The sequence below is a fragment of the Hippopotamus amphibius genome, chromosome 9, assembly GCF_030028045.1.
Source record: "Hippopotamus amphibius kiboko isolate mHipAmp2 chromosome 9, mHipAmp2.hap2, whole genome shotgun sequence".
NCBI classification, from domain to species: Eukaryota; Metazoa; Chordata; class Mammalia; order Artiodactyla; family Hippopotamidae; genus Hippopotamus; species Hippopotamus amphibius.
This window is the reverse complement of record NC_080194.1, coordinates 113,663,210-113,681,830: the sequence shown is the minus strand read 5'-3', so window position 1 is coordinate 113,681,830 and position 18,621 is coordinate 113,663,210. Positions and strand designations below refer to the sequence as shown.

The 18,621-nt window shown below is 46.7% G+C and overlaps 2 protein-coding genes and 1 long non-coding RNA gene across 4 annotated transcripts in view; 2 read left to right on the top strand and 1 right to left on the bottom strand.

Moving 5' to 3' along the window:
• The first annotated feature begins 1,813 nt into the window (after window positions 1–1,813).
• LOC130829472 (uncharacterized) lies at window positions 1,814–11,294 on the top strand. Its single transcript, XR_009047535.1, has 4 exons — window positions 1,814–1,930; window positions 2,641–2,745; window positions 7,497–7,735; window positions 10,568–11,294. It is a non-coding gene; the product is annotated as an uncharacterized LOC130829472 (long non-coding RNA).
• Window positions 3,527–4,975, bottom strand: NUPR1 (nuclear protein 1, transcriptional regulator). The gene is made up of 3 exons (XM_057696024.1): window positions 4,720–4,975; window positions 4,161–4,306; window positions 3,527–3,824 (listed from the first exon to the last, which is right to left on the bottom strand). Exons 1-2 carry the CDS (start codon window positions 4,829–4,831, stop codon window positions 4,170–4,172), a joined length of 249 nt encoding a protein of 82 aa, XP_057552007.1. The 5' UTR covers window positions 4,832–4,975; the 3' UTR covers window positions 3,527–3,824; window positions 4,161–4,169.
• Window positions 11,295–15,767: 4,473 nt separating the features above from the next.
• The window catches only part of SGF29 (SAGA complex associated factor 29), a 29,434-nt gene continuing 26,580 nt past the window's right edge, over window positions 15,768–18,621 (top strand). The window contains exon 1 of one of the 2 annotated variants that reach the window (XM_057749991.1): window positions 15,768–15,975. The gene's annotated coding sequence lies outside the window, so the exon portion shown is untranslated. Of the gene's footprint in view, window positions 15,980–18,621 lie in introns of both variants that reach the window. The other variant, XM_057749990.1, reaches the window with a different exon arrangement.

Below are 18,621 nucleotides of genomic sequence, written 5' to 3'. Positions count from 1 at the left end.
TCCCTGGGCTGGGAAGATCCCACATGCCGCAGAGCAGCGAAACCCGTGTGCCACAGCTACTGAGCCTGCAGTTTAGAGCCTGTGAGCCACAACTACTGAGCCCTCGTGCTGCAACTACTAGCCCCCGCGCCTAGAGCCCGTGCTCCGCAACGAGGAGTCATTGTGCTGAGAAGCCTGCACACCAAAGTGAAGAGTAGCCCCCACAGTGCACTATAACTAGAGAAAAGCCCAAGCACAGCAATGCAACCAAAAAAAAAAAAAGATGCTGGTTGAAAATCAACTTTGGGTGATTCTGAAATTTTAAAAAATATACATCTGAGAGCTGGCCCTTGAGAAAGGAATGGGCAGATGAAAATAAGCAAATAAAGAGCCACACGGTGACCTTCCTGATTCTCTGCAAGGAGCCAGGAATCCTTTGGATTGTGGCAACCTGATGGGAAATTTCCATAAGCCCCTGGTGGGAAAGAGAGGTCAGGCAGCTCTCCATTTCTCAGGCAGAACCCAAGAAATTGGGAAAACAGGTATTACATACAACCAGGAGATGACAAAGAAAGGAATGGAACAGAAGAGGAAGTTTCTAGAGGGTTCTCATCCTGACCGGATCCCTAGTCTTCATGTGAGTTTAAGCCAGTCCCAGTCCCCTGCACCCCAGGCCTTGATTTGCCCTTCGGCAAAGGGGAAAGTGTGGGGCTGTACAGATCTGAGCATTCTGTAATTCCAAGAATTGTCTGGTTCCTGAAACAGCTACTTAAATGCCTCCCAGGCAGAGGCTGTGCCAGGGAAGGGCAAGGCCAAGGAAGGCCAATCAGAGGCCAGGAGTGAGGGGTCGTGTGGGGGGGGCCTCCTGGCAAGTGTCAAAGGACCCATTCCCCAGGGAGTGGCCAGGTTCAGCTAGAGACACAACGCTTCTCAGCCTCTTTTCTCCTTTGAAGTTGACAGAAGAGAGGATAGTCTCAGCAATTGATAGGTGGGGAAGTTGAGGCTCAGGCTGGAGTAACTGACCAGAAATTAACTAGCATCTAGGATTCCTTGTTGTCAGTACATAGTTCTTTTCAGGGATGCAGTCAAAAACGGAGAAACCCAGACTTTGAAAATCATACAGACCTGATTTTAAAATACCAGCTTCTGTAGGCTGCAGCTGTGTGCCTTTGGCGAAGTTACTTAATTTCTCTGATCCTCACTTTTCTGGTCTGTAAAAATGGGACTAATGATACTATGCCTATTGGGTTATTATAAGGATTAAATGGGACAATGCCTGTAAAACACGTGTCACAGAGTAGTAGCCCAATGCACGGGAGCTGTTGCTATGATTTTCTGAAGCTGATGCACCACATCTGTCCTGGGCAGAGAGCTACTGCCCAGTGATGCCTCCTGAGTTCAAGAGCTAACGCTGACCCTAAGGCCTGGTTCCAATCCTATCAGGGTCCTATTTGTCCCTCCTTGCATGCATGCCTTCAGCCAGGCCCTGGTACTAGAGTAGGCATCCAATAAACATTAACTGAATGAATAAATAATCTGTCGTGAAAAGATGGGTTCGAGGGAAAATCTGAAGGAGCTACATGTCAAAATGACTGTGAGATTCTGGGCACAGGTTTGCGGCGGGTGCTGTCTCAGAGAAGGTCTCTCCCTGGGATGGAGGCAAGGAGTCAGATGCTGGAGGGCAAATGAGGTAAGACTTTGAAGAGCTGAGCCTTGCAAGATGGGTATGATTAAAATCATCTCTGACAGAGAGGACCAGAAAGCAGAAGCTTGCTCAAGGGGCAGGTGGGAGAGTCCGATTTCAGCTGACATTAAGGAGTGACTCTGAGAAGGAATCAGGCAACACGAAGGTAGCAAGTTTCCTATCGCTGGTGGTATTTAAGCAAGCAGAGGGAATCCCAGCGTGAAATGGGGTGAGGCTGGACGAGATGCCTTTTGATGTCTTTCCCAGGTCAGAGATTCTGGGACTTTTATTAGGTGGGACTCAAGGGAGGCTGATGGATAAAGGTTCTTAAAGGTTCAAGCTGGTCTTAATCTGCTGTACATCTGTTACTGCTCTAACAGCTGCCTTATTCCCCTGTCCATATTCTTGGGTCCCTAAGAACAATTAACTCCAAGTTTTGCAGCCCAGAAGGGACAGGAGAAAGGGGAAAAGGCTATGCCCAGGGCTAGACAGAGGTTTTCTCCACCCCTTACGGCTTGTCGCTTGCTAGTTTTTTTGTAACATTCACTCTCTCCTGCTTCCTTCAATAATAAAATCCTGCCCTCCCCCAGTTTGGGCTAGCATGTGGCTAAATAGTTAAATACTGCATGTCTCAACCTCTCCTGTAGTTGGGTGTGGTTTTGTGTCTAAATTCTGAGCAGATACAACGTGTTCTGCTTTTAGGTTATGGCCTTAAAAATAAATTAGTGTGGCCTCCCCTGGTCCCTTCCCTGTCCATTTACATAAACGGAATGCAGATGAGATGGCAAGCACTGGAGCAGCTAGGTTGGACTGCAAAGTGGTAGCCATGTTTTAAGGGTGGCAGAAAAAGGAGCCCAAAGAAGCTAGAATCCCCGACACAATGGACTGCCATTTTAGCCCAGGAGTACTTACCCTTGGAGCTGTTATGTGACAGAGAGAGAACGTTCTATCCCATTTTGTTTGCCTCTTCATTACAGCAACCTAAGTCTCTACCTCAATCAGTATATCCTCTCAGCTCCCATCACACCTCTTATATGTTCCACGTTCTTCTGCAAGTCTGGCTCCAAGACTGATAACACTAGGTAAGAATCTTCCTTCTCAGCTGACTTTCCAGGACCCTGTCCTGGCAGCCCCCTTGGCAAAGGGACCCACCTCACACTTGAGGACAATGGGAATCCTTGAATTTGAGCTATGAGTAACTTGGGACAAATCCCCAAATGTTTTATTTATTTATTTTTTTAAATATTTATTTATTTATTTATTTGACTGCACCAGGTCTTAGTTGCCGAAGGTGGGATCTTTTTTTTTTTTTTTTTCAGTTGCTGCGTGTGGGATCTTTTAGTTGCAGCGTGCAGGATCTAGCTCCCTGACCAGGGGTAGAACCCGGGCCCCCTGCATTGGGAGCGTGGAGTCTTAGCCACTGGACCACCAGGGAAGTCCCCCTAAATGTTTTAAATCTCAGTTTCCGCCATTTTGCAGATGGCACCAATAAATGACATTCACTTCAAAAGGTGGTGTTATGTGAATACAGCATGAACGACAAGATGGTTATCCCGAAAGTGGAGAGGAGCTGGGGAGGGGGCTTGTTTCATGGGCAGCATTGCAAAGAAACAGAGGAAATTCCCTTGCGCCTCATAAAGAAACCATAGAAACATATGCACCAAAATACACGTATACAAAAAAAAAAAAAATGCTCACCCCTACGCCCATACGAAATTAGAAACACCCCTTCCCAGACACAGAACCAAAAACAAACACTCACCAAAATGCTCTCATTGGTTCATGCAAATGCAGACACTTGCAGCCAGAAATGTGTACCCAAAAAGCCACACAAAGAGAGAGGACAGAAATACACACACAGGCTTCAGCTACTGTACTTTATTTTTATTGTCGCTGTCACCCTGGGGGAGCGCCCGTTTCTTCCTTCTTTTTGGGGGGTAACCTTGTGACTCTGCCTCTCTCTATTCTCTGCCTCTTGCTCCCCATCTTGTCCTTTTTCGGGGGCTGGGGGTGCTTCCTTGGTGGTCCCTCGGAACCTCGGTCAGGTGGGGTAAGTCCTGGGGGTGGGGGTGGGGCCAGCAGGCCTGGATCCCACCCCCAGGGGCTGATTCCTCTGCAGTCCTGTCTCCATTGCTGTGGGGTGTCCGTCCTCCGACCGCATCTGGGGGAAGGAAAGCAGGTGGTAAAAGCACAGAGGCCTGGGTTCTAATTCTGCCTCTCCTGCTTACTTGCTCTGTGACTTCAGAGAAAGACCCTACCATCTCTGGGCCTCAGTTTCCCGCTCTGTAAACCAAATTGTGCTCCAATTGGAAAGGGTCTATTTCCCCTTTTGCTCTGGTCACTAGGAAACTCAAACACGTCTCATTGTACTCAATGTTGAGACAACAATTCTTGGATCCCTCCGCCGCGCCCAACCTTGTACATTCAGGTCTGTCCTTTCCAGGCAGAGGGACCTCGACTGGGGCCGGGTCGGGGGTGGGGGGGATTGACTCCTTACCTCAAGTTCTCAGGGCCGTGCCCCTCGCTTTTTCCGCTCTGTGTTCTGGAGCTTGGTCACCAGCTTCCTCTCGTGCCCACCAGGACTGTGGCGGTTGGTGTTGGCAGCAGCTTCCCTCTTGGTGCGACCTTTCCGGCCTCCTACTCCTGGGAACCGAGGGGAGAGTCCGAGGTGAGGTGGGCAGAGGTGTGAGCCGAAGGGGGTCCGGAGGGCAGGGGTGGAAAGAGCTCGGGTTAAAGTCAGGAGGCTGAGGGTCATCACCACGTAGCTTTAGGCCAGTCACTGTCCCCGTTTCCCCATCTGTGGAATGAGGGACCCTCCCCGCCATGATCTGTCGTTGTTCCAATATTCTAGGAGTGCGTGTGGACCCACGGCTGAGTAGGACTGCGCTTAGAAGGGGTGACTCGAGGGGTCAAGGGAACAGGCTGGAGAAGGGTGATGGGTGGGCAGCAGCCCAAGGAAGGATCCTAGTTTGGGGAGGGGGGGTTGGGTCAGGCTGTTTGTGAGGGGGGGGCATTGGAAATGGAAGGACCAGGAAGGTGGCAGGGCCAGGCCTCACCCAGGTAAGAATGAGCCAGGCTGTAGAGGTCGTACTCATCCAGGTTGGGGTCCTCATCCTCTGGGCCTGGAGGCTGCCTGGACGGGCTGGCTGCTCTCGGGAAGGTGGCCATAATGTCTGCCTCTCTGTCTGTCTGTCTGTCTCTGTCTCCCTCTCTCGTCTTCTAAAGCTTTGTTTGTGTCTGCTCTGCTGACACCTCCCAGTTCATCGGCCCCCGTTTATAAGGCCACGTGGCCTTCTCAGCCCACAGTCTGGCTCCAGCCCCTCAGGCCCTGTCTGATGCAATCTGGCCTTTTCCCAGAACCCAGCCCAGTAAACATCAGTCACGGGAGGGGAAAAGAGTCGGTCCGGTCCCATGAGTCCCAGCCCCCCTTGCCTCCTCCCTCTCACCGGGGCTCGCCCAGCTGGGTATTTTTCCACCAAGGAGATCCCCGCCCCTAGAGGGGAGGAGGTAAGAGGCAGGGTCTGGGCATAAACAGTCCTTGGGATGGAGGCAGCAGGGAACGGAGGGCCTCACCTGGCTGACTCCTTCCTATCCATCTTCCACCCTCTGCTGTGTGCCCCTCCTGGGCTGGGGGTCATGGCCACGCAGCTGACCCCCATCCCCCCACCCACCTCTGGCTCAGATTCAGGACCTTGGTGGCAGAACATGAAGTGAAGATTGAGCCGGGAGGGGGTACAACTCACTATGCATTATGCTGTGGATTTTCACCCTGATCACACCCCACCCTCCTTTTTTTTTTTTAAATAAGAAACGCCCCCCCTTAACATCCTGAACTGGGGGGCCTTAGGTAATCTCCCACCCCTGAGAGGGAGGCTAGCAGACTGGTTAAGCCAATTCTGGAGCCAGAAGCCCTGGATTCAAACCTTTGATCCACTACATCCTGTGTGACCCTGGACAAGTCACTTCACCTCTCTGTGCCTCCGTTTTCTCCCCTGTAAACTGAGGATGATAACAATTCTATCTACCTCGCAGAGTTGGGGAGAGGATCAAATGAGATAATCCATAGCAAGGCACCTGCAACAGCACCTGCTGCAGTGTAAGCTGCGCTGTAGGAGCTGATCACACAGTTTCCAAACAACTCAATAGAACGCCCTCCCTAATGTAAAGGAGACATAAAAGGAAATTAATTTAAAGGAAAGTAATATGTATTTCAAACCACGGATATACTGATTTAGAAGACACTGTGAAGTAAACAGATGTCTGTGCTAATTTATTATTTTTTTAAGATTTATTATTTATTTATGTATTTATTTATGGTTGTGTTGGGTCTTCATTGCTGTGCACAGGCTTCTCATTGCAGTGGCTTCTCGTTGTGGAGCACAAGCTCTAGACATGGGGGCTTCAGCTGTTGTGGCTCGTGGGCTCTAGAGCACAGGCTCAGTAGTTGTGGCGCATGGGCTTAGTTGCTCCCCAGCATGTGGGATCTTCCCAGGCCAGGGATCGAATCCATGTCCCCTGCATTGGCAGGTGGATTCTTAACCACTGCGCCACCAGGGAAGTCCCTGTGCTAATTTAATATGAATTAAAGGAAGGGGTTCGGATAAGAAACATGAGAAAGTGGACATAGACACAACATTCCAATTTATTTATTTATTTTTAACTCCATGGTTTCCAGTGCAAGAGGACCTTCTCAGCCCAGGGCAGGTGTTAATGCCCTGCTCACATTCCCACTTTGCTGTAAGCCCATTGAAACACCGTTCCAGGACTTCCCTGGTGGCACAGTGGTTAAGAATCCACCTGCCAATGCAGGGGACATGGGTTTGAGCCCTGCTCCAGGTAGATCCCACATGTCACGGAGCAACTAAGCCCGTGTGCCACAACTATTAAGCTTGTGTGTGGCAACTACTGAAGCCCATGCACCTAGAGCCTGTGCTCTGCAACAAGAGAAGCCACCGCATTGAGAAGCCCACGTACCACAATGAATGGTAGCCCCCGCTCGCCACAACTAGAAAAAGCCTGTGTGCAGCAACAGAGACCCAACACAGCCAATAAATAAATAAATAATTAAAAAAAAAAAAAAAGAAACGCTGTTCCATCTCAACATTACCTAAACTCCATTCTTCCCTGGAATAATAACCCAGTAATAAATCAGTCTTGTCCTCTGTTGAACAAGGAGCAACACTTCAGCTTGCTTTTCTCCCTGGCCTGAGCCAAAATTAAATTTAGCTTCTGTTTTCCAGATTTGGGTGATTTGTGAGTTCTTTAACATCCAGGAAATGAAAGTGAACACAGGAGGACGCTTGAATAAAAAAAGAGTAGGGATAATAATAACAGACCAGGTGATAAGAGAAAGAAGAAAATAACTGTAACTTAAACAAAAATAATGAACACACTGGGACTTTCTTGGTGGTCCAGTGAGTGAGACTCTGGGTTCCCAATGCAGGGGGCTGAGTTCGATCCCTGATGGGGGAACTAGATCCCGCATGCATGCCACAACTAAGAGTCTGCATGCTGCAGCTAAGAAGCCCGCTTGCTGCAACTAAGACCTGGTGCAGCTAAATAAATAAATAAATAAATAACACACCAAGGAAAATTAAGGTGGAGAAATTAGGAAATATGAAGTTCTTGCAGCGTGGTGGGCTTTATTTATCAGTAAGTGTAGTAGCTAAATAATTCCCTCTAGCATGACATGAGATAGGGTAGGTTGTAGGCTCAGGGGTCATTGAAATAAGATGTTTTTTTAAAATAACTTTGTGAATGTCTAGCAGGACAGTCAGACATCTTGCAGGATGTGGGACAATTCTGTGTACAACTGACTGTCCTGCTCCAACAGGAGGTCATCACGCAAATTCCCGGGCTGCCTCTAGGGGACGGTCTTTCGCTGATTCACCTCTGCCACCAGGACTCCGGGTTTACCTTCAGCCTGCTCATCTGTAAAGCGAGACGGCAACAGAATCTGATGTGTGGAAAGGCTTCCTCCAGACCCAGATCGTGGTGTACTGCTATTTCCCCCAGTCTTCAAAGAAGGAAAACCGAGGCTCAGAGAGCAACTTGCTCAAGGTCACCCAGCTGGTGAGCGGTGAAGGATTCCTCCCACGGTCTACCTGACCCTAGTTCCGGGGCTCTAAGTCAGCACAGCTGACCAAACACCAGCAAAGGTGTGACAGCTGTGTGTCTGGAGGCATCTGTCAGAGTTTCCTCCTTCCTCCCTCCCTTGCAAACGATCGGTGCCTGCTTGGGACCAGGCCAGGCACTGAAGACGCACAAAACTACACACACTGCGCCCTCTGGAAGCTCTGCGCCTTCTGGGGGAGGTGGATCTTCAGCCGAATAGTGCACGTTCCTATACCGAACACCACACATCCTGAGTGCACTACCTTTTCATTTTACTTTCTCAAAGGCATTGTTATTACTAATCAAAAATCTCTTTATTTGTTTACTTCTCCATGATTTGTCCCCACTAGAATACAGTCGCTGGTTTAGTTTAGTTAGCACTTAAAGGAGTAGGCTCTGCAGCAGGACTCCTGGGTCGGAAGCCTGGTTCTGCCAATTGTATGCCCTTAGACCAGTTATTTAGTCTTTCTGTGCCTCAGTTTCCTCATTGGTAAAATGAGATTAATAATAGTACCTACCTAGGAGGATTGTTGTGAGAATTGGTCCTTACCAATTCTTATAAAGACTTAGCACAGTACCTAGAACATAGTAAGCGTTCAATAACGTTAGCTATCGTTATCGTTATTCATGAGGGCAGGAATCTTGTCTGTCTTATCACTGTCGTATGCCTGATGCCTGACACCCAGTCAGTGCTCAATAAGTGACTATTTGAATACACAGAGCTACGTTGAGATTGATACTGCTTTTTCAGCTTCCAGATGCTCTGTTCTGAAGGAATTGAGAGGTCCAATCCTAGTCCCACAGAGAACCGTGAAGGCACGTGACTGTCCTTCATGGAGCCAGGAAAGAAGGTCTCCCTGGCCTTGATCATGCACGTGCTGGTAGAATGAAGCCGAGACCCTGGGGGTGAGGGGCAGGCAGAGGGAGGGTGCCCAAGAGAGAGGGGACTTTGGGGAACCCATCAGCTGGACCTGTAGGACCCAAAAGATGATTCAATGAGAAAAGTCAAGAGGTGTGTTTTTCATCCTCTAGCCTCCAGGTGTGGTTAGGCCATTAACCATAGGCCAGCCACAAAGAAGTCTATTTTCTTTCTGCTTGTGACCATACCTTCGTGACATTCCAGGAGATTTCCAGGCATGCCTATTACAACCCAGTATGATCAGCCTGGAGTAAACACAGGGGGCTGGGGGGACTCTCAGGAGGACACCTAACCCAGCAGGGGACGGTGGTGGGGCAGGTAGAGGGGCTTGGGAAGGGGATCAGGGCAGACTTCCTGGAGGCAGTGAAGCTTGTACAGGAACCACTGTGAGAAAGACAGCATGACATGCCCAGCTCCAGGAGTTAAACCATCCAAGTTGGGAAAGCCCAGATAGCTTGAGGGACGTGCAGAAGTCTTTGGCTCAAAGGATCAGGAGCTTCCCTCGAAGGCAGGATATGTGCCCAAGGTGAGCTGGTGACATCACTGTATACCAAGGGAACTCACGAAGCTTCAGTGAGGTGAAACAGGATACGTCTTTATGACCTTTTAGCTCCAAGTCCAGAGAAACCCTCAAGCTTGGCTGCTGTGCTTGGAATTATTCCTGGCTGTGTGATAACACGACCTTGAGTATAAATGGATGCAATGTTGATAAGAATGTTAAATGCACATACCCCCTGAGATGTCTCCTACTGAAATGCCCCCAGCCTTGTCTGTAGAGTGAAAAACTGGAAACAGCTTAAGTGTCCATTAGTCGGTGACTGATCAGCATCCTTCTGTGAAATATTCTGTAGCCACTAAAAGAATAAGCTACATCTTATCTAGCCCTGATAAGAAAATTGTCCATAAATCATTGTTAAATGAAAAAAGTAGTTTACAGAACATCATGTATACTATAACCCAAATCTTTATTGAAATAATGTAGATAATGAGTAATACATTGTTTTCAGCATAATACAGGTGTCACACATTTCTCCTGGTAATTAAGGAAGACACATGACCAGATAAAACAATAGAAGACTTTAGAATAAGAAATTCTGTTACTGGAAGTCTCCCTAGAGATCAGCAAACCCAACCCCCTTTAACAGATGAGGAAGTAAGGACCAGAGAGGCTGACACTCTCCACTCTACAAATGTTAGGGCATTAACCATATGCCAGGCACTTGCTTGGTGCTAGGATACAAAAGTAAGCAGAACGTGGTACCCATACTGAACAGGCTCATAGACCAGCCAGTGTCCAACACGTTACCATACAGTGTAGTAAATAATGTGCGAAAAGCACATTCAAGCTGCAAGGTGCACATAATCCACACTCGTGGGTAACTCCCAGAGAAGGTCATGTGTTAGCTGACCTGGAAAGGATGAGCAGAAGTGAGATAGACCAGGAGGCTGTGGAACAGTGTCACAGGAAGGTCACAGTGGGGAAAGTGTAGTGCATTTAGTTAACCAGAGGAGCTGGAGGACAAGGGAATGTTAGTCCTGGATTTAGGAGACAGTAGTCTCCTGTCTCCCAGCTCAGTGCTATTTTTAAATATTACCTGTCTCTCTAAGTCTATGGACAAGTATATGATGATTCAACATGTCTATCAATTTTCTCACATAGATAAAAGAAAACGTGCATGGCTCATGCTTAGCCAGTGTAGATATTAAGATTTTTCCAAATGCTATTGTTTAAAATGTCTTTTTTTTTTAAATTTATTTTACTGAAGTAGAGTTGATTTACAATGTTGTGTTAGTTTCCGATGCACAGCAAAATAATTCAGTTTTTTATATATATTCATTTTCATATTCTTTTCCATTATGGTTTATTACAGGATATTGAATCTACGAGGGTGAGTCAAAACTTATCTGCACTCTGGTTATATTAAAACTTCTGTTGGCCGCACCGTCTTGTCAGCACTTTCAGTTCAAGGCTACTGTCTCCTCAGTCACTGCTGTGCAGGTGTGAATGTGTTACATCAGTTCATTTGTGACTGTGGTGATGCCCCATTTGTGATTTGCACAAAAGAAGAGCAGCGGGCAGTGATTCGTTTTTTGTGGTCTGAGGATGTACCTGGTGCCGTTATTTATCGAAGACTTTGTGTGCAGTATGGAGAAAGTGTTTTGTCACGAAGAAGTGTTTGAATGGATAGAGATGCTTATTGAAGAGCTGAAGCCTAAACTTTGGATTAAAGGCAGAGGACTGATATCCAAGGGTGCTGTGCTCTTGCATGACAATACACGTCCGCACACTTCTGCCCACACCGTCGACACTCTGCAGAAACTTCATTTTGGGTTGTTAAAGCGTCCTCCCTATAGTCTTGATCTTGCTCCATCAGACTTTCACCTGTTTGGTCCCCTGAAAGCAGCCCTACGACGACAAAGATTCACTTCCGATGAAGAAGTGAAGACAGCGGTGCATTCATGGCTTGCAGCTCAGCCTAAAACATTTTTTAGTGAGGGAATAGGAAAGCTTGTTGACAGATGGACAAAGTGTATTGAAAAGCAAGGAGATTGTCGAAAATGTTGTATTTGTCTTTTCTAAAAGTTAATTAAAATAAATTCTACAGCCAGAGTGCGGGTAATTTTTGACTCACTCTCGTAGTTCCCTGTGCTATACAGTAGGACCCTGTTGTTTATCCATTCCATATATAATACTTTGCATCTATTAATCTCAAACTCCCAATCCATCCCTCCCCCACATTCCCTTCCTCTTGGCAACCACAAATTTGTTCTCTATGTCTGTGGGCCTGTTTTTGTTTTGTAGATAAGTTCATTTGGGTCATATTTTAGGTTCCACATATAAGTGATACCATATGGTATGTGCCTTTCTTTTTCTGACTTACTTCACTTAGTATGATAAATCTCTAGGTCTATCCATATTGCTGCAACTGGCATTATTTCATTCTTTTTTATGGCTGAACAGTATTCCATTGTATATATGTACCACATCTTCTTTATCCATTCACCTGGCAATGGACATTTAGGTTGTTTCTATGTCTTGACTATTGTGAACAGTGCTGCTATGAACACAGGGGTGCATTATCTTTTTGAATTAGAGTTTTCTCCAGATATATGCCCAGGAGTGGGGTTACTGAATCATGTGGTAACTCTCATTTTAGTTTTTTTGAGGAAGCTCCATGCTGTTTTCCATAGTGGCTGTACCAATTTATATTCCCACCAACAGTACAGGAGGGTTCCCTTTTCTCCACACCCTCTCCAGCATTTATTGTTTGTGGACTTTTTAATGATGGCCATTCTGACTGGTGTGCGGTGGTACCTCATTGTAGTTTTGATTTGCATAAAACATCTTTTTAGAGGAATAATCACTTCATAGTATAGACTTCCATTTAAGCTAAAATTTTTATATCAATCAGGACATGCCATAGAGCTCTTAAATCTGGAAGGGACTTTAAGGGGTCGCTTTATCAGTGGTAGAAAGGGCACAGTGGACACAGCCTGACACTCTAGTGCAGTCAAGAAAGGGGTCGTTGTCTGTAAACTGACTTAAATCATCTGCTTTTTTATTATCACCATCAATTCTCAACAATAAGGACTTCCCTGGTGGTGCAGTGGTTAAGAATCCACCTGCCAATGCAGGGGACACGGGTTCAATACCTGGTCCAGGAAGATCCCACGTGCCATAGAGCAAATAAGCCCGCGAGCCACAGTGCCCGCAAGCCACAACTACTGAAGTCTGTGTGCCTAGAGCCTGTGCTCTGCAACAAGAGAAGCCACTGCAATGAGAAGCCCGCGCACCACAATGAAGAGTAGCCCCCGCTCGCCATAACTAGAGAAAGCCCACATGCAGCAACAAAGAAGCAACGCAGCCAATAAATAAATAAATAAAATGAAAAAAAATTCTCAACGATGTAGTAATAAATATGCCTCCATACACAGGCCCCTACAGACCCCTTACCCCTTGGTACGATAAGGCGCTTAGTACACAGCTGCACACGTATGAAGAATAGAGCCAAACAGACTTTAGAAGTATATGAATTATCCATATTCAGCTCATATGACCATATATTCTGCATTCAATTTCCTTTTGTAAAGAAGCTTGAGTAGTCCAAAGTCCATACATACAAAAAACTCACAATGATGTTTATCTTCCTAAAATTATGATATTGACCTCCAATGAAGAGTCTCATCTGCTCAAGCCTCAAATCCGTCTCCAGCTGGGGCCACTGTGTGTGATGTCACTTCCGGGTTCACAGGCTCACCTGGAGCTGTCCTCACTCATCTTCTCTGCTGAGCAGTTGGGCAGATGCTCCATGGAATAAACACCGAGAGGTCTTTAAAGTCCAGCTATATGTTGAAAAACCAGGTGGACGATATCACACTGTCATTTTTGGCGCTTTCCTGGACAGGATAACAATCCTTGATTGTATAAAGGCCAATCCAGGTTTCCTATGGTCTAGCTGACTGTTTGTCGGACCACACCTGGACCGTGATGTGTTCCTGGGACCCCCTGTGGAGGACTGGTCTTCGAAGATGCATTCTGAGGAAAGTCAAGAGGATCCTGGAGGTCGACCAGAATAATCTTTGAGTGCCGCTTGGTGGCTTGTTAATCTGAAACATCACTTCATCCTTACAGAGGAAAATCTATTCAAATAATCTCTTGCTGGGGATGACCAGCGCCTTGCAGGTCGAGCAGGTGGTGGGAGAGCAGGACACAGCTGTGGAGCCTGATGCCCTGCAGGGCATAACCTAGTGCCCCTCCCACCACTGGGTGCCTGCCCAGGGCCAGGTACCCCAGGGAGACCCTGCCCCCCCATCACCCCCCTATTCTCCACCCTCCCACTCCCTCACCCCAGGGCAAGCCTGAGCTCAAGGATTTGCTGTGCAAGCACATCTATAATTCTATTTCTGTAATAAAAATTATTTTATGATTGAAAAAAGGGAGGTGGGCAATGGGATGTGTACCAAGCTCTCCACAGAGGTTATATCCTCAACTGGGATTATGGAGAACTTTTACTCTCTCCATTATACATGCTAGATCTCAGCAATGTTTGACCTGTTTTAGAAGGAAGGGGAAAAGGAAGTTTAAGAGTCAGTTTATTTCATCCTTTTCCTCCATTGGGTTCTATGCGTAGTATGCCACCTTCTGGCTGTGACATGGTTTTTTTGTCTGTGTCAAGGAAAAACACCATTAAATGTGAACACAGTAGTTACAATATCTCCCACTTGCCTGCCATGGGAGGTCAGGATGAAGAGAGATCTTTTTGTTTCGCTCAAGTGGGTGATGGGTGGGCATGAACACGGACCAGCTGAGAGATTGGAGGCTGGCTTTACATTGAAGGCACCTGAAGCCCCCATGTGACAAGCCAGTCCTGAAGGGGGAGGAAGCAAAGAACAAAGATGCGAGCATGGCCCTCAGCAGTGGAACTCTGTGTCCAGGGAGGAATTTGTAAAGGGATTGTTAGGAGAGTATGGTATGTAACTCTCTCCACATGCCTTCAAGAGACCTTCGTGAAGATTGCTGTGACTTTTCAAGCCTCTTTGGAAAAGCTTTTCAGATGTGATGCTCTGAAGTGATGAGACTTCTAAAGGATAGATGGAGAAGGCCCAGATTTTTTTGCCATGCTGTAACTTTTTCATAGGAATGAACTGTGCTGCCCAGACAAAGGGAGTGTTCTAGTCAGTTCCACAGTTCTAACTCTCTTCTATATGACATAACTGATACGTAGTAAATGCCCAACAAATAAGAGCTGTTACTATTTTTATACTGAAGACACTTAGTGATTGAATATGGGAAGGGAGGGAAAGTGTGATTGTAGTGGGCTCCAAGGACAAAGAATAAGATAAACACAAAGGGCCAACACTGCCGGAACAGAGAGTTACCGGACCCTTTCCACTCTGTTACACAGCAACCAGTGCATACTGTTTTCCCAAGCAGTCTGCCTTGCTCCTTTCCCATCCCATATAAGGAAAGGTAGTCGTCCCGTTCTTCTCCCCATCTGCACGTTGGAAGCGTGCAGACCCTACCCAAACAGCAGATGACTCGCAAGTCCCTTTGTTCCCTGGCTATAAAAACAGACAAGCAACCCATGCTCATCGTCAACTTTCCCTGGCTACCAGGAAGTCGGCCGGCTGTTCTAGCAGCATCCCTTCTCTTTAATAAATCCTATCTTCTTTACATTCTGCCTTATGTCTGGAAACTCTTTTTCAACCCATTCTCAGACCCTGACAGTGATGTCAAGGGTAACGCCCAGCTGCTGGCTTGGGCCACTGTTCCCAAGTAGAAGGTGAGAAAATGAAAACTGAGGATAGATGATTCTTTTGAGAAATTTGGATGTGGAGGGGAAGACAGAGCTACCTCCTACGATATGGGCAACAGTCTAAAACACTTTGAAAACTTAACCAGTGATACACACAGAAAGAAAAGCAAGCTTGATGGAAGAAAATGATACATTAAGTTTTGGGCTGAAACAGTTTATGTTGATGTCTGAGATTCTTCTAATGAATAAAAAAACGTTGAAGGCCTATTATATACCAGGCACTATGCTAGGTACCTGGGATACATACATGAATAAAACAGATGATCCTAACCTTATTGAGCTGGCAAATGTATCAAATAATCAAAATTATATGTAATTATAAACTTTGGTAGGGGTTATGTAAGAAATAAGATACTAGGATATAAACCGTTGTAGTTAAATATTTGCTCACACAACTGTGGTACATTCCTGGGAAGATTCCCTAAAAGCACGATTTCTAGGTCTACAGATCTGCTTGTTTCTATTTATTTTTTAAGAATTTTAAAATAAACTTTATTTTTTGGAGTAGTTTTAGTTTCCCAGCAAAACTGAGGCAGAAAGTACAGAGCATTCTCATATGCCCACTGCTTCCCGCTTGTATCAACAATCTGCTTTTTTTTTTTAAAAGTATTATTGTTTTATTGAGGCGTTGGGGAATGGAAGAGGATACCGAAAACACACAAGGACCCACGTTCGGTAAAATAAGATTCAGTAGAGTAGGGAACAGGGTGTAAAGTGAAAACTACATTTCCCAAGGGGCAGCGCGGCACGCCGCAGAGGAAGACGGCGCATGCGTAGAGGGGTCTTGCGCGCTGCGACTTAGCTCATAAAAGGGAAAAAGCGTGTGTGGTTATCGCCCTGCCGCGAATCTTCGAACGCAAGCGCGTTGGTATCCGCAGACTTTGAAAAGCATTCGAGGGACTGCGCGCCTGCTCCCGCCGTCGCAATTTCCAGTGCGACGTGCTTGTTCCACCCGTGGCTCGGTAGGTGGGTATGGGTTGCGGTCTGGGACCAGCCCCCCACCCCTGCCCGGGGAATGGCGGGAGCCGAGGGCCGGGGGTCCGTGTTCCCGGGCCTCTGAGGCGGCTCTTGAGAGGCGGTGCGCACGCGCCCTGGACGGAGAGAGGCGGGGCGCGCAGAGGGAGGGCTGGCACCGACCTTCTGTAAGGTCTGCGCGTGCGCCCGCCCGCCCTGCGAGGGTGGGAAGCCGCAGCACGTGGAGCTTGGTGCGGAGGCTGGGCCAGGTGGGGTAGCCAGCCCAGGTGCGAGGAACGGAGGGCAGAGGATGCGCCCCGAACCTTGGCAGCTTTTGTTATTTGCTCAAGATATGCCCATTTTAACCAATCTCATTTTTCCGTCCCATTCAGCCCGGGGCCTTATTATTTCTCTGCTCCTGTTTGCAGCCCAGATTTCAATCTGTATTGACTAGCACCTTTTCTCCTCCAAACCCTCTCTAGTCAGGCCTTGGCCCCCACTCCTGCACTGAATTAGCGCCTGGTCATAGCCACCAGTCGTCTCTGGGTCGCCAAATTCGGTGTTAAATTAGTTCTCAGACCCGTAGCAGTATTTGATGCAGTTAGTCGCTGCCTCTTCTGGAAACGCGTTTTTCGTTTGTATTGTGGAACGTTCTTGCCTTTAGCTTCAGCCCTCTCTGGCTTCTCTGCTGATTCTTGCTCCTCTTCCTTACCTTTAATGGTTGTACTGCCGCATAGCGTCATCCTAGATCTCTGCTCTGTGTTCATTTCCTGGCGTTTAAATATAAATACCATCTATTGTGCGTAACTCTCAAATTTCTGCCTTCAATTCATTGCTCTTCCTGACATTTTGAGTTTTACCTTTCACTTTTCCTCACTTTTCTCTTTCTTCCAGTTGCTTAGGCCAAACACCTTGAGTTATTCTAGGTGTCTTTTGCTTCCCCTCTCTCCTCCTCCTCCATCAGTCAGCACATGTTTATTCTGAGGCTTTGAAGTTTCACTCCTGGGTGTCCAGTTGTAGGTATTTTTGGTACTTGGTCAGTCCTTCTGCCTGAGAACTTCTGTTTTCATTTTTGGCGTTCTCTGTCATTATTCAGATTTATCCATTTATCTATTCTGTTTCATCCCTTTTAGAGTGATTATTTCACCTACAAACAAGTATACGAAACTGTTTAATATCTGTGGTCCTTTCTGGGCTGCACGTTTCCTAGGAGCAAGGCAGGGACAGTTTGTCTCTTTCACTGCTGTATACCTCTCATGCCTGGCACAGAGTAGGTGCTTAATAAATGTTACTGAATGAATGACTTTACAAAGGGGAAAGTACCTCTTCTCCATAGGTGGTAAGTAGACAGCCTCTCTTAAGAGGATGTTGATTACAACTAATTTTTCTGGGGCAGGGAAGGGAAGCTATTGAACAGGCCGGCTTCAGAATTGTTGCAGTGTTTCTAAGAGGTCACCAGGATTCAGTTCAGTTCTACAGTCTATTTTGAGGATTTAGTAGGTGCCAGGCCCTGTGCTAGTTGCTGGGAATATAAAGATGAATGAAACTGCATCCCTCTCTTCTGAGAGCTCATGGGGTGGCAGGAGAGACAAGTGAAACAAATACTCTCTGGGTGTATGTGTGACAAGTGCCAGAACAGAAGTTGGTGTACCGTGTTTTGGAAGTTTCTGGAAGTTTTGGTTGCCCTTGGCATCAGGGCAAATGAGAGGGGCCTGGGATAGCCAGATCTCCCTGCCAGTTGTTTCTGGCTATAAGCAGCTTTGTCCTTCTACCTTAGTTTGCCATACAACTATTATCATGTTTTCTGTGTGCCATGGTGTGAAAAGGGTCGGCAAGTACTGCTGTAAAAGTGTTAATTTTGCTACCATTTGGTTTGGACCCTGAAAAATGAGCAAATTTGAGAGATCCAGAGGGGAAGAGGGGGAAGGATCAAAGGCATTTCAGGCAGGCATAACAGAAGTATAAAAGTCTGTGCTTGTTGGAGGCTGGGGCCTTGGGAGTTTTCAGTGTGGATATTGTAGGGTAAGGTCAGTAGAGAGGGCTGTTTGAGGGGTGCCCTCCAGGAGCTGAAGCAATGCCTTGAAAGTGTTGGGTAAACCAGCATGTCCATTTTATAACTATCTGGCCCACCACATGGCACCCTGTTCTCAGTGGGTAAGTCCAATTAGAGTCCATGGTTTTAGAGACCAATTTTCTGGAGCTAGAAGGAGGGGTGTGTGTTAAGTCCAAGTCCTTTTTTCCTGATTTCTAAATTTATATACAAAGATTCTTACAAAGGTTTTAAAAATGAATCTCATGTAGACTTTTGATGAGTCATCTGCCTTGGAAAAAATATCACATTTGTGTCACTTGAGGATTCATGGTCATTGTATCTGTGGAGAGGAAGGTAGAATGGTGAACATTGAGCTAGTGGGAGTTGGATGTTGATGATACTAAGGGTTGTTTGAGCCCTTAAGGCTTAGGTCGCAGAGTCACATCTGAATTTGAATCCCACCTCTGCCACTTATTATTTGCATGATCTTGGTAGAGTCATTTATTTCTCCAAGACTGGTTTCCTCAGGACTAAATGAACAGTGCTTTGCAGGATTGCTAAATAGGATAATTCACACAAGCGTGCTTAGCATGTGGTAGGTACTCAGGAATAGCTGTCGTAG

Bases quoted from the DNA above. Each gene is read 5' to 3' on its own strand.
- NUPR1 (XM_057696024.1), bottom strand. From the start codon at position 4,831: ATGGCCACCTTCCCGAGAGCAGCCAGCCCGTCCAGGCAGCCTCCAGGC. The intron at 4,307-4,719 runs GTGAGGCCTGGC...CTCGGTTCCCAG, and splicing joins CCTGGCTCATTCTTACCTGG to GAGTAGGAGGCCGGAAAGGT.